Below are 24,676 nucleotides of genomic sequence, written 5' to 3' on the forward strand. Positions count from 1 at the left end.
ATCCCACGAGTAGGTCACATCCCTCTCTGGATTCATGACTGGCAAGAACTGGTGGTTACTGCTGGCGGGGGGGTCAGATTTCTTTGCGGTTTATGGGCTGTATGGGGGAGTGATGGAGACCTAAACAGAAATCTGAGCACTATTTGGAAGGGGACAGGTGAAAAGAATGCTGGATGGGTAGCCAACAATGTTCAGGAGAGGGGACACACCCTAGGACTCCATATACACCTTCACCCAGACTCTTTCAGGTACGCAGTGAGAACCAACAAGATGCTCTATGAAGCATATATTGGAGACACTAGTTTTAGATCCTTTATGCATATCTTAAGTAAGTATGAGAAATAGATCCTGTGATGCCTACACCTATTTTGGCAACTTAAACAAATGGGGGAACTGCATTTCCTACCCTGTTTTTAAAAAGGATTTTGAAATTTATAAAGGTTTTCAGACTCATCTCCCTGAAATGATATGAGTATTCTTCTGCATATATTTCACTGGTTCTTATAATTTACTAAATAATAAAAGCATGAAAGTTGGGAAAGCATCATGAATAGATAAGATTCAGCACATACAGACTCAGTGTAATCTCGGAATACAATATTATCTCCACAACATAATAAATAAATTGGGCTCTAGGTGACTAGCATGCTCTGAGGCAGAAAATAAGGAAATGAGTTGGCCAAGATTAGTGTCTCCAGGAGAACTTGGCCTTGGTTATGTTTCCTATCATGCTGCTTTATGCCAAGGAACATAGAGTTTGTTTCTGGACAGTGTCCTCCGTGTTCTGAAATTAAAATAAAATCATGTCAAGGAGACAAAAACATAAAAGTTTAGCTGGAGTCAAAGAGTGATTATGCTTTCCAAATTTTCCTGGCCAGTTTCAAATTCAAACATTCTGTTCCCTTCTTAAACCCTTTTCATTCATATGTTGCCTGCTCTTCTTGCTTACTTTATACATTCCTTCCTCAACATTTTGTTTTAGAGTTAGGCTTACTTCTTAGTAAGAAATTATGTCCGTAATACTTTATCAAAAATCTTGTTTGTAATTCTTTGCCCAATTCCAGTAGCTAAATATCTTCCCTTCCCCCTCACCCCGCTTTCCAGCCAAATAAAATTCCAAATAAGCAAATAGACACCACTCTCTTCCCACCCCTTCCCCCCCAACTTGGACCGGCACATCTCTAATTGTCTGCCAGAGAATCCCAGCATCAAATCCCAAACTTTGACATCCTGGAAAAGAGCTACCTCATGTTTGTATCAGAGGTTAAGCTCTCCAGGGTTAATCAACTAGATCAAGTAGATTTAATCAAACTGTATAGCAAGGAAGTATGTCCTGCTCCGTACACATTACAGTTCTTTTTATCACTTTGCTGACCAAGAAATATTCAGGAAATTAGCTCCAAGTTACTCAAAGAGCAAGCAGCAAGGGAAGTGGAAAAAAGATTAAACTTAAAAAAAATTGGATTTATAAAACTTAATTTCTGTTTTGAACCTAGAATATCTGAGTCTTAGATTAATAAGAAAATCATATGAATTGATTCCATTAGGAAGTGTGTTATCAATCAAAATAGGATAAAAGCAAATGGATCTCCATCACTATCACTACTGTTTAATCTAGCTTATGCTGTTTTGAATTTTTAATAGTTTGAATGGGGAAATGCTATCAAAACTCTTGGCTCATGGGGTCAGGCTGATGACCATGGTGAGAAAACTGTGCTCCCGCCCAGAATCTCTCATCAATCGTCATGGTCAACAACGTGACCATAGCTAATACCTAGAGTTCTCTGTGTGTTTACCTTGTTCTAAGCAGGTTTCCTTCATTAACTCACTAAATGCTCACAGCAATCCTATGAGGTAAAAACTGTTATTATCCCCATTCTAATGCAGAAACTGAAAGACACAGTTACCCAAGGTCCAGCAGCTGGTCAGCAACAGAAGCGATCCACAGACACTCTATCAAAGCCCCTTGGCCCCATGGTAGTAGAAAAAAAACAAACCCACTTTTTGAATGGAGGAAATGGCAGGATCACAATAGAACATCCCGTAAGGTATACTGATAGGTCTAGACACCGATTGGTGGCCAGAGGGAACCAGAGTTAGGAGAATCCCTCGCCGCCAGCAGGCTGGAATTTCATAGATGGACAATAATCCATTGTAGAAATTCTGGCAGGAGCTGGCATGTCACGTTTGCCAAGGACCCAGGGATTACAGCAAGATGAATTCCTAAGGATGGGTAAGAAAACCAGCCTAGATTATTATAGCTACACCCCTGATTATGTGTACCTACTACTGTACCCCTTTCAGTAGGCATCTGGGAGAAGCCATTAAAAACCAGAATATAAGTGGATTTGTGGTACCCACTCTGGACTTGTAATGGAATCTTTCTTGCAGGACTGGAGGTCCCAGGTGCAAATGCTGTACTCATACCCCCAGAGGAGCTTGGGGCTGGCAGGCAAGGCTACCATGTCCTTATCACTAGAGTGTCTTCAGCTAACACTGACAGAGCACTTATTATATGCCGTGTAAGCTCTTTCATGCCTCATTTCATTCTGTTCTTTCCACAACCCTGTTGGAGCTATGTGCAGAACTCTACCTTCATTTTACAGATGAGGCTCAAAGAGGTGAAGTAATAGACCCGCAGTCAAACAGCTGGTGAATGGAGAAAATGGACACAACTCTGACTGGGTCCAGCGCCCAAGATCTAAACCCCTGTGCCTTGTTACATTGGCTGCATAACATGGGCTGTGGAATGAAAAGAATAATCTGCCTGGAAATATTAGTTCCGTAATGGGACCACCTGGTGCTACGTGTTTTCTGAGCATACTTTTTTTTTTTTTTGATGCGGACATTTGCATTTGCTCCATGGGGAGTCTTTCTGCAGCCTGGTTCTCAGCTCAGCTCATGCGATTCCAGAGCAAGAGAAGCGCTGCGCGGACTCAGACAATGCAGCGTCACATGTGGCTACTGCTGTAGGACTGGGTCTCTTGCCCCGGGGGCCTCACTTTTCTGTTCTCTTTCTAGGAAGCTATACAACACAAGTCCTTCTTCGAGCAAGAAAGGAAACTGGAGTATGGAAATATTGATGAAGCATTTAAAATGGTGGATCAAATTCTTGAAGGTAAAACTATCTGAAAAGAATGATGAGAGGGGAAGCAACCCCGGCCTGCCCAGTTGTTATACAGATGGTGTCTGTTTTCCTGAAGGTCCGGAAACTGAGGCTCAGAGTGGTTAAGGAGCACCGTCATACAACAGCCACTAAGCCACGAAGCACTGTGGATTGATAGCTTTTTTAAGGATTTCCAGAGCCCATGTTTCTTTCTGTTTCATCTTTTCTGACTTCTCCCTCCCCCCTCCATCTCTGCTTTCTCCTTCCTTTCTTCTTTCCCTCCCTGTCTCCTTCCCCCACTTCCTTGCAGACTTCCTTTAGTTATGTATATATGTAATGAAAATTAAATTTCCCTCTTGAAAATCAGTTGATTTGAACTTTCCAATAAAATTTTTGTAACTTTTTATTTTGAAATAGTTTTAGATTTCAGAAAAGTTGCAGAAACATTAAAGAAACTCCTAATTACCCAGATTCCCCAATAGACATTTCATGACACGTGCTTTATCATTGTGTGTGTGTGTGTCTCTGTCTCTCTGCCTGTCTGTCTGTCTCCCTCTCTCTATATATAGAGAGAGACATATATACACACACATACACACACACACACATTTTTTTCTGAGCCATTTGAGAGTAAGTTACTGACTTGATGCCTCTGTCCTCCTAAATACCACAGTGTCCATTTTCTAAGAACAAGGATATTATCTTACATAAACATACAGTTGTTTTTTTGTTTTGTTTTGTTTTGCGGTACGTGGGCCTCTCACTGTCGTGGCCTCTCCCGTTGCGGAACACGGGCTCCGGACTCACAGGCTTAGCGGCCATGGCTCACAGGTCCAGGTGCTCAACGGCATGTGCGATCTTCCCAGACCAGGGCACGAACCTGTGTCCCCTGCATCGGCAGGCGGACCCTCAACCATCGGCAGGGCGCCACCAGGGAAGCCCCCATCTGAGAATGTCTTTTTAATTTCTTTTTTATCCTTGAAAGATATTTTCACTGAATATAGAATTCTGAGTTGACAGGTCTTTTAGCACTTGAAGAAAGATGTTATACCAGTTCTTCTGGCCTCCATGGTTTCTGATGAGAAATCTGCTGTCTTTTGAAGTATTTTTCCCCAATAGGAGAGGCAGTGTTTTTCTCTCTCTTCTTTCAACATATTTTGTTTTTAGTTTTCAGAAGTTTGACTGTGATGTGTCTTGGCATGAGTTTCTTTGGTTTATCTTCTTTGGGATTTACTCAGCTTCTAAATCTGTAAGTTGGTGTCTTTTACCAAGTTTGGGAAATTTTCACGTATTACATCTTCAAATACTCGACTTTAACGACACAAATGTTCAGACTTTAATTTTAATCACAACTGTTTCTGAGGCTCTGCTCATTTTCTTTTCAGTCTATTCTCTCCGTTGCTCAGGTTGAGCCATTTCTATTGTTCTGTATTCTTGTTCCCTGATGATTCCCACTGTTCTCTCTATTCTGTTGTTGAGCTCATCCACTGAGCCCCTTATATTCTGAGTGTTGTATTTCTTAGTTCTAAAATTTCCATTTTGTTCTTTTATATCTTCTGTTTCTTTGCTGAGATTTTCTATTTTTTTTTCATTTGTCCCAAGTGTTTATGTAAATTAAAGCATTTTTATGATGGCTGCTTTAAAATCCTTGACAGATAGTTCCTACATCTGTGTCATCTCGCTGTTGGCATCTGTTGATTGTCTTTTCTCATTCAAGTTGAGTTCTTGGTATGATGAATGACTTCTGATTTGATCCGGTTCACTTTGGATATTATGTTGTAAGACTTTGGATCTTATTTAAATCATCTATTTTACCAGAACTCCTCTGACCCTGTGTTGGAAGGAACGAGGGGTGATGTCTTGTTATTGCCAGGTGGAGCACGGAAGTCCAGGTTCCCTGTAGGGTCCCCATTAACACCACCCCAGTGGAAGATTTGGGGTACCTCATCACAGCTTGATAAGGGTGGAAGTCTAAGCTCCCCACTCAACTTTTGCAAACAGAGATAGGTCTGCAGTTTTTTCTGTAGTGTTTGGCTAGAGCAGAGTAGGTATTGCATAAAAGTTTTCTGTCTTGATAGGCTTCCGCTCTCCTGGTCCTTTGGCTAGAGAAAGTAGGCTTTTCCTGGGGGATTTTTTTCTCTTTGCCTGTTGGTGTTTCTGGATTTCTGCTTCCCTGGCACCAAGTCTGGGATATATGAAGCAAACAGTAACCAAACCCACCGAACTCAGCATTGTGTCTTTCCTTGGGTCCCAAAGTCCCTAGCTGGTTTGCCTTCTCCTCTACTTTTCAGAACCTTCTTATGTTTCTTTTATTACATATAATGTCCAGAATTGTTAGCTGTACTTAGAAGAAGGAACAGGGAGAAATGCATCTACTCCATCTTGTCTTGGAACTGGAATTCTCCTTGCTGTAGTATTTTGACTCTGAAAAGTCACACATCTTTCCCTATCACTTTGAGACCTACCATGCTGGCAGACATGACACATTCCCCTGCAGAACTCTAATTCAAATATGCAGGTATAATAAAAGCTAAATATTGTCATGTTTGGAATACATAAACACTTGGAACAAATGAAAATAATAGAAAATCTCAGCAAAGAAACAGAAGATATAAAAGAACAAACTGGAAATGTAACCCACTACCCCAGCAGAAGCACTGTCGCTGGAATTTCTCTGTAATGAGATAACACCTGAGGAGTGCTACCTGTCCTATCTGTCTCTTTGATTCTGGAATATTTTCCTCTAACAGGTGAAATACACATAGGAGGTCAAGAACATTTTTATATGGAAACCCAAAGCATGCTTGTTGTTCCCAAAGGAGAGGATCAAGAAATTGATGTCTACGTGTCCACACAGTTTCCCAAATACATACAGGTAATGTGGGGACCATTATGGAGGGGACATGGCTAAGTGGTTTCTGTCAACAAGATATACCAAGAACAATTTAGAACATTTTAGAAACTGAAGGAGTTTGGAATACTAATAGCCATATCCATTTGGGTATTAATAACCATACAACTTTAAAACTTTTAAGATAGTATTATGAAAGTAATGGCCTTCTGTTTGTGGGTCTGTAACTTTAAAATCAGTTATGGGATCAGCTGGTCTCTTTTTCTATACCCTTGGCACTGTTAAGAACACGAAAGAAATGATGACTATAGTCAACACTGATGTATTATATATGAAAGTTGTTAAGAAACAGATCCTAAGAGTTCTTGTCACAAGGAGAAATTTTTTTCTTTTAATTGTATCTATATGAGATGGTGGATGTTAACTAGACCTATTGTGGTAATCAATATATGTAAATCAAACCATCATGCTGTGTACCTTAAACTCATACAGTGATGTATGTCAATTATTGCTCAATAAAACTGAAAAAAACCCCAAAATTTAACAAAGGAAGGCCTGCCCTCCAAAACTTACAGTCACCTAACTCACATGAAGCAATTAGGAAATAGTACTGGGCGGAATGCAACCAGCAAACTCAGAATTTACATAGATGGAAGAATTAAGGGAATGGAGGTTTGTCAAGCCCGAGAATCATCCAGGAAGTCTCATGAAGATGAAGTCTTAAGCTGGGATTTACAGTGGGAATGAGGTTCGTCTAGATGGTGAGAGGAGAAGCCATTTCCAGGGAGTTCCACACTACGATCAAATGCCACTCATTCGTTCATTCATTCATTCACTTGTCCCTTCTGCAAACACTTTTTGCCTGTGTCCTATATGCCAGGCAGCACGTGTGTAAAGAAGGAGGAATAGTACGAAGACTGTCCAAGGTGGATGTGCCTGGGGTGGCTAGTTTAAGCATCAGGGTGAAAGTAAGGGGAACAAACACTGGGGTCTTGATTCAGTAGGTCATAAGGAGCCAGTGTCATTACCAGAGTAAGTAGGAATGTGGGAATGTGGAGAATGAGGCCTCTTAGAAGGTGGAACACTAAGAAGGATCAGGCGAATTCCATTCCATTCCTGTTGTGCCTCTCACTCCCTGTGTGACATTGGTCCCATCACTTCATTCCTCTTGGGCTCCCCACCTATAAAAATGAGTTATTAAGATTTAATGACCTGGACTTCCCTGGTGGCGCAGTGGTTAAGAATCCACCTGCTAATGCAGTGGACATGGCTTCAAGCCCTGGTCCAGGAAGATCCCACATGCCACGTAGCAACTAAGCCCGTGCACCACAACTACTGAACCCGCGCACCGCAACGAAGAGCAAGCCCCGCGCCTCACGCGCCACAACTAGAGAAAGCCCGTGCGCAGCAACGATGACCCAACGCAGCCAAAAATAAAAAATAAGTAAGAACAAATAAATACATTGATAACAACAACAACAAAAAAGACTTAATGACCTCAAACATTAGGATGGCAAGGAAGAGCAAGGCCTACATCCAGGGAAGACCCACCAGCCAACTGAATCCGAATGGAGGGTGAGGAGTGCTTGTTCAGCAGTGGAGACCGTGGTGTGCAGGGAAGAGACCCAGTCTGAGAGAGGCTTGGAACCCACGAAATCTCTCTGCTGCAGGAAACATATCCCTAGGGGTTAGTCTGAAAAGGATACCTTGGGTGTAGTTCATGGGGAAAAAAATTTTTTTAATTTTATTATCACAAAAATATCTCATTGATATTGGAAGGACTACTTAATATCAATGATAGTTTTGGTGCTGTCATTACAGCTGAATACTACTGAGATCAGCATGGATGCATGCTTAGGTTACTGGAAATCATCCCTTTATTTAGTATAACCACACAATGTGTGTATCATGTACAACATTAAGGAATCAAAATGTGTCAGGACTATTCCCACCCCCTTGCTGCACATGGGTCAGATTAATGAGAACTCTTATCATTCACAGGACATAGTTGCTTCAACCTTGAATCTCCCAGCTAACAAGGTCATGTGTCATGTAAAGCGTGTTGGCGGGGCTTTCGGGGGGAAGGTGATGAAAACTGGCATCATGGCAGCCATCACCGCATTTGCTGCAAACAAGTAAGTGGAGAAAATCTGTTAAGTAGACTAAAAATAAAATGAGGTCACATTGAATATTTTCAATATTGCGGTTAAGGAGGAAGAATCTGGGTCAAGGTTATTTAAAATCACATATAATATACAAATATATAAACTAGCTGCCAGCTTATTACAACTTCTTTATTTTATATTGTCAAACTACATACTATAAAAACAAAAATGAGAATCAATTACTGAAAAGAGTAAAAACCACAGTAAAATATATAATACCTGGGGAGTAGACAGAAGCAGATCCTGAAAGGGTGGGGTTACTTGTCCTTAGCACCTGTGTATCTACATAGGTCAGTTCAACCTTTTGAGCTAGACATTTATATCTATCTATATATCTACACCTATACATATCTCAAAAGGTTTATATACATATAGATAGATATAAATATGTGTATCTCAAAAGGTGTGTATGTGTGTGTATATATTTTTTCCCCTTAATTTAGATGGAAAATTTGCTTCTGTTATGCTTACCTTTATTTATATTACCATTTTCCTTTAAGGGTGTCAGAATATAACCATAGGAAATTGTCTTTGGAACAGGCACACCTAGAAGGCTTAATTTCTTTGCTAAGTAATGTACGTCAGTTCCTCTGCCCCGTGACACAAAAAGACCTTCATTCCAGACCTGTCCTATCAGGGAATACTTGCCAGTCAGACACCACTTGAGTTCCTCCATTTGTAACCATCTATAATGTGGCCTTGGGACTGTTTGCCTATCATGGAGGTGATTATCACAGTGGGAAATAACCCCAAAGCAATACCCCGGAGCCTTGGGCCTCAGAGCCCCCTTGCATAAGTAGTGAGTGCCAGGCACTGTGCCCTGACCCAAAGGAAGAGGAGGTCAGGGCACAGTGAGAGCAGCACAGCCTGGGCTCAGGGAGTCACTCTGCTGTTCTGCGGTGTGTGTGGACGCCACCAGGCTCTCACTAGGCGTTACATAAACCCTAGATAATACCTGTTAGGTAAAAGAGTTTACCTCTCCCGATTTTTTTTTTTCCTGTTTTAGGCATGGTCGTGCAGTCCGCTGCATTCTAGAACGAGGAGAAGACATGTTAATAACTGGAGGCCGCCACCCTTACCTTGGAAAGTATAAAGTGAGCAGAAGGATGGGGGATTTATGTTGTAAATATAACATTACAGAAATGCAGAGGGCAGCATCTGGCTACTCTCTACTGGGGAATGACAGTGAGCAAATCAACAAATTGTGCGTCACACTTTCTCTTCCTTGTGCTAACTGATTACTGGCTGGTTCAGTGAAGCTTTTCTGCTTTCCTCAAAGATACCAGTTTGTGGAAAAAGTACGAGCTGGTATTGGCTGCTACAGAGTGCATAGCTGAAAAACATGTGAGTATACACACATACGTCCATGAAAGTGGATCTGATAACCACACTATTCCCACAGTTTTATACATGGGAGGTAAAAACAGAATAATTTCTGTAACAATAATGTTACGCGAAATTGCAAATGCTTGCCAACAGCTTCCTCATTTATCAATATGTCAAAGGTATTTTGGTAAAACTCTGTACCACAAATTCCTAATTCCTAGGAAAGTTTCTGAAGCAGAAAATAAGTATTCTTTTGCTTTATAAAGAATAAGTTTACTTGTCAGAATGGGCTAACTGCTCTAACAACTAAAAACTCTCTGGGACTTAGAACTTTTTTGTGTTAATTCTTGCTCAAGTAACAGCCCAGCGTAATCAGAGGAGTGTGGGAGGTGGGCGGAGAACAGGAGAGAACCCTGCTACACAGAATCACTCATGGACTCAAGCTTTTTCCATCTAGTAACACCACCATCCTCCCCTCAGACCGCACTGTTGAATACGGAAGGCACTAGGCACATACGGCTATTTAAATTTAAATCTACTAAGTTAAATGAAAGTTAAAATTCAGTTCCAGGGCTTCCCTGGTGGCGCAGTGGTTGAGAGTCCGCCTGCTGATGCAGGGGACACGGGTTCGTGCCCCGGTCCGGGAAGATCCCACGTGCCGCAGAGCGGCTGGGCCCGTGAGCCATGGCCGCTGGGCCTGCGCGTCCGGAGCCTGTGCTCCGCAACGGGAGAGGCCGCAGCAGTGAGAGGCCCGCGTACCGCAAAAAAAAAAAAAAAAAAATTCAGTTCCACATTTGCATTAACTATATTTCAAGTGCTCAGTAACCACCTGTGGCTAGTGGCTGCCATATAGGACATGCAAATAGAGAACATTGCCATCATCACAGGAAGTTCCATTGGTTAGCACTACCCTAAAGACTCTTTGTCCCACTGGATTTTCTGCAGAGGGCAGCAGACAAGGGAAGGGAAGAGAGGGAGCAGAGTGTTGTGTGGGAGATGTTCTGAGCACCAGGCCTGGAAGTGGTGGTCCTTGCTTTAATCGACACATTATTGGCCAGAACTTTGCTACGTAACTGCAAGGGGGCATGGGAAATGTAGTCTTCCTGCATGCCCAGGATGAAAGACAACAGGATTTGTTGAACACATCACATCGTTTCTACCACAACTGGTGTACCTGCATACATATTGTTAGAAGATAACGAATGTATCTATTTCAACTTACATTCACCCTAAGCTATATTTTGAATTGGGTTTAGTGCAACATAGATTTATTAGAGCAAACTTTGTCCTGAAGGAGACCACATTTTAGCCGTTGATGGGGAAATAAGACTTACACATATGAAGTCATTATGAAAACATAATAATCTCAGGTTAAAGGAGGAGGTGCACATAGTAAAACTATGGGGAGAGATGAATATGAGTTGGAGTGTGTACAGGAAACTTCTTAGAGAAGGTGAAATGTAAATGACCTTCAAGAATGGATTGGCAGAAAGAAGGCATACCAGGTGGTGGGAATAGTAGCAGCATAAATGCAGAGGTGGGATACACGTGGCCTGTTTGATAGGGGCAGGAGTAAGGGGAGAAGGGGAATTAGAGCACAGAGCACTTACTGGAAAGTAATGGGAAATAAGATGGGTTGGGTTAGGTGATGCCAGACTCAGAGTGGCCTGAGAATCCCAGGATGGGGGGTTAAACTTGATCTCATAAGATACAGTGAGACTGAGTAGATGCTGGACCAGTCAAGTGTCATAACCAAACATGGGCGCTTTGTGGGGGAGAATAGGATGGCACTGGGCAGGACGGCCTAGCGAGGAGGGAGGACGCAGACCACCTGGAGGCAGCTGATGCTTTCAGACATGAAGCGGTTGGGGTCTGGCTACGATAGGAAGATGTAGAAAAAGAGATGGGTCCAAGAGCTATTATAAAATAAAATAGAATTCGGTGACAAACTTAGCAAAATATAATGGAGAATAAGAACCACAAACATGCCTTGGAGGTTTCTGATAGAAAGAGCCAAGTTGGAAGGAGGAAACAGTCTAGACGGAATGTGTTTGGAGAAGAAGTGACAGTGGGACATTTAGAAGTGGAAATGTCCTTCATCGATATGGGACTTTATTGAAAAGACTGGATTATAAGTTACAGAAACCATCAGCGTAGTGATGATTAAAACCTTGAGAAAATAATGTGTTCTGATGGAGGGTAGTATGAGGACAGGAGATGATATTAATAATGTTTACAGTAGCATTATTTAGGATACTTGCTAGGTTTCAGTCACTGGCTTATGATTTTCCCTGCATTACCTTACTTATTGCCAGGTCACAGATAGTCAGAGAGGTTATATGACTTGCCCGAGATCACAGAGTGGGTTAAGTGGCAGAACCAGGACTCAGACTTAAACTGCTGAATTCATAGTTCATGCCCTTGACTTCGGTTTGAATTTGGTTCCAGTCAACAAAAATCATTAAAATAAACTTTACTTTTATTATTATTATTTTTTTGGCTATGTTGTATGGCTTGTGAGATCTTAGTTCCCCGATCAGGGATCGAACCCGGGCCCTGGCAATGAAAGCACAGAGTCCTAACCACTGGAGCACCAGGGAATTCCCAAAATGAACTTTAATAAGTTCAGAAATATTGAATACATCTTAAAAGCAAGGGAGATATTTATTTAAAAGACCTCCAGCAACAACAAATGCCGCTGAGAATTGTGAGGAAATTGGGCCCTATGAGAAAAATGTGCAGAGTCCATTATGTGCAGGCCACCAGATTTGGAGATTAGAAGATCGCTGGCTTTAGGGGAGAAGGTTTTGGTGGAAATATGAGGATGGGAGTCAGAATTCAAGAACTTACGGCGAGCATAAGAGGTCAAGAAATATGCAGTTGATTTGCTTTAGGAGGAGAAAAAAGATTGAACAGTAGTGACAGATTAAACAGGAGGGTTTTTTTGTGTGTGTGTTCTGCTTTTATATCTTTCTCTATCCTTCCTTTTTTATTGTTATTATTTTTATTTGTGGCAAAATACACATAACATAAAATTTACTATCTTAACCGTGTTTAAGTGTACAGTTCAGTGGCGTTATTACGTACAGTCACGTTGGTGGGCAGTCATCACCATCCATCTCTGGAATTCTTTTCACCTCGCAAAACTGAAACTCTGTACCCATTAAGCAATAACTCCCCACTCCTTCCTCTCCCAACAGCCCCAGGAAACCACCATTCTACTGTCTGTCTCTGTGCATTTGACTACTTTGGGTGCCTCACATAAATAGAACCATACAGTGTTGGTCCTTTTGTGACTGACTTATTTCACTTAGCATGATGTCCACAAAGTTCATCCATGTTGTAGCATGTGTCAGAATTCTTTCCTTCCTTTTTTTTGGCTGAATAATATTCCATCGTATGTATATGCCATATTTTGTTTCTCCACTCATTTATTGATGGACACTTGAGTTGCTTCTACCCCTTGTGAATAATGCTGCTGTGAACATGGGTATACATATATCTCCCTGAGATCCTGCCTTCAATTCCTTTGGATAAATACCCAGCTGCACTGTTTTACCTTCCCACCAACAGTGCACAAGGGTTCCAGTTTCTCCACATCTGCACCAACACTTATTGTTTTGTTTCTGTTTTTTGGGTGTTTTTTTTTTGCTATAGTAGCTATTCTAATGGATGTGAGGTGGTAGCTTACGGTTTTGATTAGCATTTCCCTAATTATTAGTGATGCCGAGCATCTTTTCATGTGCTTGTTACCCATTTTGTATATTTTCATTGGAGAAGTGTCTATTCAAGTCCTTTGTCTACTTTTTAATCAGGTTGTTTGGGGCTTTTTGTTGTTGAGTTGTAGGAGTTCTTTATACATCCCAGATATTAACCCTTTATCAGATATATGGTTTGCAAATATTTTCTCCCATTCTCTGGATTGCCTTTTCACTCTGTTGATTGTATCCTTTGATACCGGGACGTTTTAAATTTTGATATAGTCCAATTTATCTATTTTTTCTTTTGTTGCTTATGCTTTTGGTGTCTTATCCAAGAAATTGTCAAATCTAATGTCATAAAATTTTTCATCTATATGTAGAGGGTTCACAAGTGACAGAGTAAACTTTAGAGAGACTTGGTCCCCAGAACCAGTATCAAAGGTCCATTCTCTTTCCCCAGGCTGGATTCATGAACGATGGCAGAATCTTGGCCCTGGATGTGGAGCATTATAGCAATGGAGGTGCCTCCCTGGATGAGTCATTACTTGTAAGTGTTTTAATGAGCAAATTCACATTCTGGAAAGTGTTACATAAAATTATTTAATTCAGAAAAATGTTCAGTAGTTAAATAATATTTAATTATAAAAGCGTAAAGATTCGCAATGCAGGGAGCAAGTAGACTCATGTTACTTACTGGTGCCCCCAGGGTGAGCCCAGAGATACTGGCTAAGTCTGCATCTGTGTGTTATCTCCGTGTTTCCCAAACTTAGAGCTCCTGTCCCAGATGCAAGCATTAGACCTTCACCTTGACCCCACTGATGTTTTGAAATGGATAATTCTTTGCTGTAGGGCCGCCCTGTGCACTATAAGAGGTCCCTCAGTATCATTGGCTTCTATCCAGTATGTGTCAGTGGCTCAGCTACCCTCCAGACCTAACAACCCAAAATATCTCCAGACATTGGCAAATGTCCCAGGAAGGAAGAGGGGAAAATTGCCCCTGGTTGAGAACAAATGCATTAGGCCAAATACCAGCATTTTTTTTTCCTGTTTTTCAGGATATTTTATTCTGTAAACTGAGAGAGAGTCTACATTCTGTAGACTGAGAGGGCCTATGAATGCTTCAAAGGCTTTTGGAAATTTTTAAAACCTGGGGAAAAATGCATTAGCCCTAATGTGAAAATGTAAAAGTAATGATTTCAAAAAAATTATTCAAATCTTTAAAAATCATTTTACAGTAAAAATGCATTTAATTTGAGACATGGGTCAAGGTTAGCTTGTCTGATGTGACATAGGTCATTTCTGGCCTGATTTTGGTCTGAAGTCTCAGGGTGGTAAAACAGGTGCAGAAGGATGAGGTCTCATCACATCAACTCTGGATTTCCCCAGATGATAGAGATGGGACTTCTGAAAATGGAAAATGCCTACAAGTTTCCCAACCTGCGCTGTCGGGCGTGGGCATGCAGAACCAACCTTCCGTCCAACACGGCTTTGCGAGGGTTTGGCTTTCCTCAGACAGGGCTGATCACCGAATCCTGTATCACGGAAGTTGCAGCCAGATGTGGGTTGTCTCCTGAGAAGGTAAAACTGAATTAGTTTCACAGACAAACGATAGTGAATTTTAGAGGTGGGAGGGCCACTGGGAGTCTTCATGTTGAGGAATTTGTGGTCCATAGGGGCTACATGATTTGCTGGGGGTAACCCAGCTAACTAGTTAATACAGAGCAGGACTCCAGAGTTCAGGGGTCCGTGTCTTACTCGGGCTCCTCAAAAATCCTGGGGCAGAGGGTATTGAGAAGTGAGCTCTGGATTCATTGTTAGTGAGAAGTCTCCATGGGTTAGAAGTATAACTGCTACTAATAAGTTCTGTCAAACCCTTCTTTCCTCTGCTTCCTTAACATCTCAGGGAGCTGTCATCTGAGTCATTTCAGTTACTAAAATGGCCTCCTTTCTGTTCTTTAAGTCTTGGTCCCAATTTCATTCATTAACAAGCTCAGTTCCCTTCCCAGGATCCTGGAGTAGAGTTAGGGTGGGCAGAAGGTGCGCCCTCTGCCCCCTTCTCCCTCCCGTGAGGACCAGGGAAAACAGACAGCATCTCCCCAGCTGACTTCTCCCAGCAAGCTCTCTGTCCTCTTCTTGGTTAGATGAAGCCACTTTTCAAGTATGTTGTCTCCGGGCTCCATTTCTGCCAGCTCTCTCAGAAATTGACAGTCCCCTGCAAGCATTAAATCTCCAACTGACCCTCAGCTGGCCCCTCATGCAGCATCCCCTGAAGCCCACACCTCTTGGCCCCATGCTGCAGCCATCCATGAAAAGCCCCAGTCCCTGATTCATCTACCTCCTTCCCCCCCCCAAACCAGCACTAGAATTTGTGACCATAGACAGGAGCCATCATCTTTATGTCTCTTGAACTTGGTGGGGGGGGCCTTGCCCCTCCCTTCCTGGCTGTCTCACCATGGCCTCTTTCCCAGATGTGCTGTCACATTGGTAGCACTAGTAGGAGGATCAGCTAATGACCTCCCTTCATCACCAGAGAAGATGGAGGAGAGAGTAGCCATCCTTCAAAACACCACAGCAGGGGGCTTCCCTGATGGCGCAGTGGTTGAGAGTCTGCCTGCCGATGCAGGGGACACGGGTTCGTGCCCTGGTCCGGGAAGATCCCACATGCCGCGGAACGGCTGGGCCCGTGAGCCATGGCCGCTGAGCCTGTGCGTCTGGAGCCTGTGCTCCGCAACGGGAGAGGCCACAACAGTGAGAGGCCCACGTCCTGCAAAAAAACCAAAAAACAAAAAACACCACAGCAGGTGGTCCAGTGGTTAAGATCCAGACTCCCAATGGAGGGCATCTGGGTTTGATCCCTGGTCAGGGAACTAGGTGCCACATGCCGCAACTAAAGATCCCGCGTGCCGCAACTAAAGATCCCACATGCCGCAACTAAAGATCCCGTGTGCCACAACTAAGACCCAGCACAGCCAAATAAATATTTTTTAAAACCCCCAAAAACAAAAAAAAACACCTTCCCCCAAATGGCACAGCTCACTAATTTCCAGTCATCCTTTTATAATGATCTGGGACTTTTTGGAGGGGGAGATGGGAAGAAGATATGTCTGTAATGACCCCTGTCAGCTTGGGGAGAGGGCTGGCCTCAACTGCTGAGAGTTTTCTCAGCTGAGAACGTGAAGTACTTGACCTTCTGTTCTCAGCTGGGTGCCTTAGTCACCAATTTCTGGGAATTCAGGAAGGATTCTACTCTGCTTCAGACATCCTGGGATAGAATCACTTAATTGGCTTTTCATCCTAGTTATGGGCTATATTTAAACAAACTTTCATAGTTTCCTGTTTGGAAGTGAGTGGTCTTCTCTTGCCTCAGCATCTGAAAATTGAAATCACACGGATCATGTAGTCTGGAATTAAATGCAGCATTACCTTTCAACAGATACTCACAAGTACAACTGGAATTAAGAGTCCACAGTGTACCTGGACTGCACTGTGGAGTTATATAAGAAATATGAGGAAAGGAGTCCTTCCTCTGAACTTACACAAGAGCGGCCTCGAAGGCATATAAGTGCTAACACATTTGATAGAGGCTCTGAGTAGAGGAAGAGGAAGATGTTATGTGTTGGGAAAGGCTTCAGCAGGGAGTAGATTGAACTCAGTTTGGGTTTTCTATGATGAGCAGACTTTGACTAGGAGGACAGTGGGTGGGAGAGACTATGTGCCTAGTGCCCCACCAACCCTTTTGATCTCCTTTTCTTTTGTAGGTCCGAACGATAAACATGTATAAGGAAATTGATCAAACACCCTACAAACAAGAGATTAATGCCAAGAACCTGATCCAGTGTTGGAAAGAATGCATGGCCATGTCTTCCTACGCCCTAAGGAAAGCAGCCATAGAAAAATTCAACTCGGAGAATTGCTGGAAGAAGAAGGGGCTGGCAATGGTCCCCCTGAAGTTTCCTGTCGGCCTTGGATCAGTTGCTGCTGGTCAGGTCAGTTCTCCAAACAGACGAATCAAAAGGTGTTGAGGAAACTTTCTATTAAGGTGGATTAGCCATATGGTTGCAATATCTAATTGTTCAACTTCCCCAAAGCTGTGCTCCGTCCAACTAGTTTTTCTCCAGAGGAGACAAGAGCTACTTTGCCCACTTCCCCAGGGTTGGTGACAAGCATTCTCGCTGGGAAATTGGGAGACCCAGCACCTACTCCTGGCCTTGGAATTGAACAGCTGAATTAGCTCACTGTGGGCCCATATCACTTAAGTATAAAATACTTAAGTATTGGGGGACCAATGACCCCCAAGACTCCCCTTCAGCTACTCTGATTCTGTGAGATAGAAACAGGAAATGGAAGAAGCTGCAAGGCACTCGGTGCTCCTCCCATTTTTGGTGGGCTGGGGAAAATGACATCCAGAAAACTAAATCATTTAAATATCTTTTCAAACAATCGTAGAAGTTTTTTTCACTTTATAGCCGTTAAAGGTATCACAGGGAGGACTGAAAATCTATTCTTTTTTTTTTTTTTTTTTTAATAAATTTATTTATTTATTTTTGGCTGTGTTGGGTCCCGTTGCTGCACGCAGGCTTTCTCTAGTTGGGGCGAGCGGAGGCTACTCTGTTGCGGTGCGCGGGCTTCTCATTGTGGTGGCTTCTCTTGTTGCGGAGCACGGGCTCTAGGTGCATAGGCTTCAGTAGTTGCAGCACACGGGCTCAGTAGTTGTGGTACACGGGCTTAGCTGCTCCGCGGCATGTGGGATCTTCCCAGCCCAGGGCTCGAACCCGTGTCCCCTGCATTGGCAGGCAGATTCTTAACCACTGCGCCACCAGGGAAGTCCTGAAAATCTATTCTTGTTGTTTACTTTCTTTAATTGATTAAATGAATTCCCTGCTCGGTTGCTAAACCTCACTTGCAGGTTCCACCTCTTCATTCTTGAGTGGGACTTACCCTGAACAGCTGGTGGTCTTTATTGTTGCTCATTGTACAGCAGGGATGTGGGAACCCTGTTCCCTATGTTCTTACGTGTCCATATGTGTATCTGTACATACATGTGGATGAGGTGGCAGAGCCCTCAAAACTGTAGTCCCTCCCCTTCGCAGAGTTCACGCCTTTGGCTGAACTGTGAAGAAGGTACGGCAGGTATGTGTTTTGAGCGCTGACAGAATAGGGATAAGTGGGGGTGGGGCCGTGAAGAGCACTAGTGTGTAGGCCGTGTGATGGGGAGGCCAGGAAAAGCAGGCAGGAAGGCCCTTCCCCCATTTCCACACCCATCATTCACCCATCTATCCTGACTCAGCCTCGATGAAATCACCAGAACGTTTTCATGCAGCTTTGATTGTAGGTGGGTTAACGCAGAGGGGCATATAACAACACAGTGGCGATGAGTGCAGCCTTCCTATGCCTCTCCTGTTTACGATGGCAAAACAGCACAGATGTTGTTTAGTCATCTGCCTACAATTTACTCAGATGAGAGAGTCAAGAGGCTGTGGTTGAGGAATAAAGGCAAAAACAAGGTTATTAAAAAGGAAAGGAAGGGGGAAAACTATCCCTAGAAAAGGGTTAGTGAGCAGTGACTCTTTGTATATAGTTTTGGGGCAAACTGATCAGCCAGCGGCCAGCAAAGAGGTCAGTCTGGGCCATCTGTCCTTGAGTACACCGACCAGGATCATGCAGAAAACAATTTCCATTGTATATGAATCTTCTGGAAATTCGGGGGCGTTAGGCTGTGGGTAGACATGGCAGGCTGTCTCTTCAATGGTTGCCATTACTTAATACCTGGCCTCCACAGGAGACTAGGTCTGTCCCATTTCCCTCATCAGAAATTTCTCAAAAAGTAGATAAAAATTAACGATAATTACTGAGCGCCTACTATGTTGTAAGTTCTTTTAGATTTTATCTCATTCAGCCCTCAGGGCAATCTATAAGATTTGTAACCTTATGTTAATGATGAGAAACTGAGGCTCAGAGAGCTTAAATAACTTGTCCAGAGTCCCACAGCTGGTGAGAGGCGGGGCCGGTGATAGAACTCAGGTCTCAGAGGCTCCAGAAGCTGTGCTTTGTCAGCTACATCAAGCTGCTTCCCCATAGCACCTTCTGGGGGGAACTGAGGTGGGATTCAGCTCAGCTGGGAAGAAACTAGACAACAGCCAGCAGCACAAATTCATTCTCAAAGGCTCCTGAGACGCCTTCCCCACCACCACCATCCCCTCCCATCCTTGCCTGGAAACCAGCTTCTGTGCTTAAAACATTTGCTTAGGGCTGAATTGCAGAGTTGAACTGAGGAGTTTGAGATCACTCAGGCTGCTTCCTGGAAGCCATACGCTGAAAGCCTCTGTTCTGAAGCAAACCAGATGGAGGGGGGAACTAGAGCACCTTCTGCCTCTACGGCCCTAGGCTGGGTGATTTGCAATTTCCCACTTGATTTAAGCCCTATCTCCCCTCTGTTGGCTGGTGTGATTCTGTTTCATAGAAGGGGGAGCTGAAGCCCACAGAGGTGTGCTCTCCTACGGAAGGACATCCAGCTAGTGAGTGGTAGAACAAGGACTTGACTTCAAGACTGTGCTCCCAACAGCTGAGGGGGTCACACATGCCTCACCTGCATTAGATTTAATTCCTAGACAGAGCACTGAAGTGCGCACAGTATCTAATGAACCTCTGTATTCCCAGTGCCTTCATACGGCACCTGGCACAGAAGAGGAACTCAAACGTTTGAATGGCTGAGACATTTTGGGAATCTGTTGGGTCAAAGCTCATGTCTCACCAACACCAGCAGTCATTGCTTGAGGACTTAAATTTCACAGACTAAGTTCCAAGTTTATATTGGACAACCATCTGTTCCCACGTGCCAGTTGTGCTGATTTCGTAGATGCAGCTTTGCAGAATTATCTTTTCTGGCGCTAACAATGAGCCGTCCGGTGGTGCCACTTAACTGAACCGAATTCGACATTTTAAGTGGCCCAGGAAGACTGCAGCAGCACATGGGACGAGTTACTCAGCAGTCTCGGACAGAAATGCTGCCCTGGACACACAGGCAGAGCGCTGCTGCCAGTGGGGTCACACGTGATGAAATGCAGAATCCACTGTACTTGTAGTTCAATCACATATGCCAGTTACACATTTCACCCACAAGCAGCTTCTGAATTGCTGGCAGAGCCAAGGAGGCCAAATAGAGTATCTACAAGCTTAAGGAACAGATTACATGGCTATGCTGTTGCCAATTCATTTATCAAACTTTTATTGAGTACTTACTACTCATGAGTTACTATGTTGCTTTGCAAAGGATGCCTTAGGACATGGACTTTCCTTTCAGGGGGCTTACATTCCAGCAGGGTACAAAGAGGTGCCTTAGAATGGAGCCCAGGAGCAGCCGCTGCAGCTGGCATCCCCTGCCATCTGGTGCATAACCCCTGGGCAGCCCTCCCCGGGTGCTCTGTAGAGGATGTCACTCCTTACCTTTATTGTTTAGAGAATAAATGACCAGGAGCACAAGACAGTGTTACCAGGACTGATATGTCAACAGAGAGTAAAACGTGCACTGCTGGATCTCCCCAAGGCACTTGGATATGACTATTATGGCAACGATGCCTTTCCTAAGGTTCTAAGATTCTCCCTTGGGCTGTGAGTGTAGGTGCCTTTGTCCTCAGAGAAAGTGCTCCTATGTCCCCATTTTCTCAATACATCCCTAGTTTATACCAGCTGACCAGGTAAATAGAGCCCATTTTCACTGTCAAAGTGCCTGATTTGGAATGCTAGAGGCTTCTGCGTGTCATTTGCTAGACTAGTGTGAACCTTTGGATGCCAGTAAAGAGGCAGCTCTCCAAGTGTGGCCCATGGCCCACAGGTGGCTCTAAAGTTCCTTCTGGTGGGCAAAGAATCGATCTAGGAATGCACTCCTTTCCTTGGGCATATCTGGTGACTGACATGCAGTTCCTTTGACTTTCACTTCTGACCAGGGTTGTTTATAAGTCATCTAAGTGAGTAAAGCAAGGCTTAAAAATTTTAGCTTCATTAAATGGAAATTAGCTTGTTACCAGAATTTTCTGAAGACCTGCCTTTACAAATCCTAGATTATTATGCCACTCTGCATAGAAGCTTAGATATTAAGAAACCTAGCCGATAGCTTTTAGTGACCCCTGGCTGGCCTAGACTACATCTAGGAGGCTGGCACTTCCCAGTTGAGCAGCAGTAGAGGTGTGCCTTGGAGACCCCCTGAATCACAGTGGAACCAGTAGAAGCATTTTTCTCTAGGACCATATGCTGTTAATATTGCTCGTATACTGGAGACTCGAAGTGAAGACGCCATTCACATTTTCTCCAGTCTCCTGGGATATCTCAGTCTCCTGGCCCATCTCCATACCCCCTAGTTTAGCACAAGCAGACTTGGCAAGAAGGCACATTCCTATCGACTGTAAAACGTGCTTAGCTTAGAGCCTGGGTGTTTCTGACCACAGCAGCCTTTTATTCTATGTTAGCTGTTTGGTTCCTTCTGTATTCCTGTGGGAGCTGTGCAGTTAGATAAGATTACTTCGAAGTTCTCTTCGAACTCTAAAGCCCTATAACTCTGAGCCAAGATGATTGAGGGTGGGCTTAGCTCATTTTGCAGCAAAAAAGTAATGTCTATCTGCCCCATCTTATTTGGATTTTTATTTTTGCTTCTCTATAACATACCTACAACTATGGGGATAAGTGTTCATGTAAACAAGTCTTCCTTCTTCCCCAAACTGTCTATACATAACTCTGCATTTAAAACTGACGACACCCTCTCCCCCAAAACACCCAAATCCAGATTATTGTTCCACCCTGGGTAGGGGGGATCCTTGAAGGTACCAGTGAGCTCAGCTGTTCTACTGAGGAAATAGTAGCCTGCCTTGCCCTGGCTCTGCTCAGTGCTCTCGGGGCAATGGGGAAAGGGTCTGCGTTTATTTTGGCAGATGTGGAAAGGAGGGAGAGGATGCTTTACAGGGAAAAGGTTTTCTAATTGACAAGATATGTGATAACGTCAATCAAAAAGATCGCGGCAACTGTTTTCATCTTTTCTGCTCAGGCTGCTGCCCTGGTTCACATTTATCTAGACGGGTCTGTGCTGGTGACTCATGGTGGAATTGAAATGGGGCAGGGGGTCCACACGAAAATGATTCAGGTAAGAGTGCAGATAATTGGATTAAGTCGGATGTGTGCTTGTAGATATGTGTAGGAGAGAGAAACCTGGAGTGTACATCTTCTGTTCCCAAATAAAAAGGATAGGACACTTCAGTTTTGACTACTTCAACTGCTAAGCTATTCACAGAAACTGGGTAAACAAGCCAGTTTTGTAACTGACCCTCCTAAAAGAATGTGGTAGAATTGCCTCTGGTTGTCTTACTGCTAAAGAAGGTTGTATGGTCATTTGCTGCTTTCCTTTGGATATATTAACAAGTGTGTTGTCTTTTTTGAACCTTTGCTGGGCAATAAAAAGATTTAGAAATTCTGATGTATTTTATACTGATAGTATAAAACACATTTGATATTTCTAACCGAACTACCAGTTTTCTTTTCGCTCAATTATTTTAGAATAATTTTTAGCTACTCTTTCTATTTTGCTAGTTATTTTAATATTACAGATTATAAAACATTTGAAAGGCAAACATTATTTTAGAAAACCCTGCACAATTCTACCACTTAGCAATAATCACTGTTTTGGGGTCTCTCTATTTTGACATTTTTTCCTTTTCAGAACATCACTAGCATTCTTTTTATATAATTTTATATCCTGGATTTTCACCTATCCTTATATAGAGTGACCATTTCCTCCTGTCATTAAGAATTCTTTACAATCATGATTTTTAATACTGCATGTATATGTCTGTATGATTTATTTAGCCATCCCCAATTGCTGAACACTTCAGTGAAATTTTTGTCCATAAACCTGTGATCAAACCAATGATTTTTTAAAAAATAAATTCCAGGAATGGAATTACTGGGTCACAGAATATATCTTAAGTCACTTGCCACGTTACCAAATTGTTTTCCAGAAAGCATCCATCACATTTCACCACTACCCAACATTGTACATTATGGATTGTTTAAAAAAAAACTTAGATAATTTAATAGAGGAAAGTATCTCATTATTGCTTAAATTTGCACTTTTCTGATCATAGAGGTGCTGAATATATGTTTTATTTCATGTTATCACTCGCTTGAGAATTGTGTGGTCATACCTGTTCCCCTTTCTGGGGTGAGACTTCTGTGTTTTCCTTATTGGGCCGCCAGAAACCTTTCTGTTCTAAGCCTATGCACTTTGTGTAGGCAGTCTTCTGAAAGCCAGTGGTGGGGAGGGCTCTGTATGCCTTATGCCCCTGTAGTAATTGTGGACAAACTCAACTAAGCCATACTGCTAGCAGGAAAGAGAATGTGGAACCAGCTGAGATCAGTAGTATGATTTTACCCCATCATTAAACACAAAGGAAGAACCTAGCAGCCAGCTAAGTCCTTATGTTGGCCAGTGGCACTGGCACCATGTACTTCGGGGATCTCCGGTTGGTGCAGCTGCTTTAACAAAGCCATTGTCCTTTCTCAGAAATGCTCTCTTCCTGGAGCATCTCCAGAAATGTGCATACGGCATCTCCTCTCTGATGAAGTCTGATTTGCTAAAATTGTGCAGAGTGCAGAGGTAGGAGGGGCCTTGAAGGTGCTGATTTCACGATGATGAAAACATGAAACATTTCTTCCTGCCTTGGCTTGGGGCCTCACCTCCTCTTCCCGGTGCTATTGCACAAAAGAAAGTCAAAGAACAAGAGAGTGTGCTCAGGGCTGGGGCGCCAGACTAGCTACAGGGTCTTAGACAAGAGGAACTTCCTGTGGCTGGAAGAATTCGTGGTCCTGCCACTTGTTCCAGTTGGGCACGGGGGTGTTCCACACACATGCTATCGTATGCTAAGTGCACGGGTCTATGACTAACCAAAGAAAAGTGAAAGAAGATCTCTTCCAAAATCCAGGTGGCCAGTCGTGAATTAAGGATGCCATTGTCCAACATCCACCTTCGGGGAACAAGCACAGAAACCGTCCCTAATGCAAACATCTCTGGAGGCTCCGTGGTGGCCGATCTCAATGGGTTGGCAGTAAAGGTAAAAATCGTTGCAGTGGCACCCAAATCATGAACCCCGTCAAGGCTGGAGCTCAGAAGATGTTGCAAATCAACCCAGCTCTTGTCTCCTTCCCACACCCTCTTGGGGAAAACTGCGCCTTCCCCCAGTCGGGGGCTCAGTCAGTGTCAGGACTGGCCACTCTCCTGAGCGGGAGATGCCACCTCCTTTCTCCCTCACTCCTGAAAGCTCACTGGTCCCCAAGCCTTATCAGTTCTACTCAGAAATGTCTCTTTCCAGTTCCAGGTTGCAGTACCACGGCTGCTTTGGTTCAAACTCGCGCCTCTTGTCAGGGCCATCGCGAGCCTCTGTCTGTCCACCCCAGTTTCATTGCCTTTCACTCTGGCTTCCTGCAGCCAGGGAAAGCTTTCCCACAAAATAAATCTGACCGTGCTGTGCTTAAAAACAGTGACCGG

At 43.4% G+C, this 24,676-nt stretch overlaps 1 protein-coding gene across 1 annotated transcript in view; it reads left to right on the forward strand.

The window, feature by feature from the left end:
* The window catches only part of AOX1 (aldehyde oxidase 1), a 70,442-nt gene that overhangs the window by 33,387 nt on the left and 12,379 nt on the right, over nucleotides 1-24,676 (forward strand). Inside the window, exons 20-28 of the mRNA XM_024757377.1 lie at nucleotides 3,022-3,118; nucleotides 5,857-5,981; nucleotides 7,959-8,092; nucleotides 9,129-9,216; nucleotides 13,610-13,696; nucleotides 14,536-14,727; nucleotides 16,908-17,135; nucleotides 22,184-22,279; nucleotides 24,114-24,242. Of these exons, the coding sequence (XP_024613145.1) occupies nucleotides 3,022-3,118; nucleotides 5,857-5,981; nucleotides 7,959-8,092; nucleotides 9,129-9,216; nucleotides 13,610-13,696; nucleotides 14,536-14,727; nucleotides 16,908-17,135; nucleotides 22,184-22,279; nucleotides 24,114-24,242 (1,176 nt within the window). The remainder of the gene's footprint in view (nucleotides 1-3,021; nucleotides 3,119-5,856; nucleotides 5,982-7,958; nucleotides 8,093-9,128; nucleotides 9,217-13,609; nucleotides 13,697-14,535; nucleotides 14,728-16,907; nucleotides 17,136-22,183; nucleotides 22,280-24,113; nucleotides 24,243-24,676) is intronic.

This window comes from Neophocaena asiaeorientalis, unplaced genomic scaffold, assembly GCF_003031525.2.
Source record: "Neophocaena asiaeorientalis asiaeorientalis breed wild unplaced genomic scaffold, Neophocaena_asiaeorientalis_V1.1 scaffold246, whole genome shotgun sequence".
NCBI classification, from domain to species: Eukaryota; Metazoa; Chordata; class Mammalia; order Artiodactyla; family Phocoenidae; genus Neophocaena; species Neophocaena asiaeorientalis.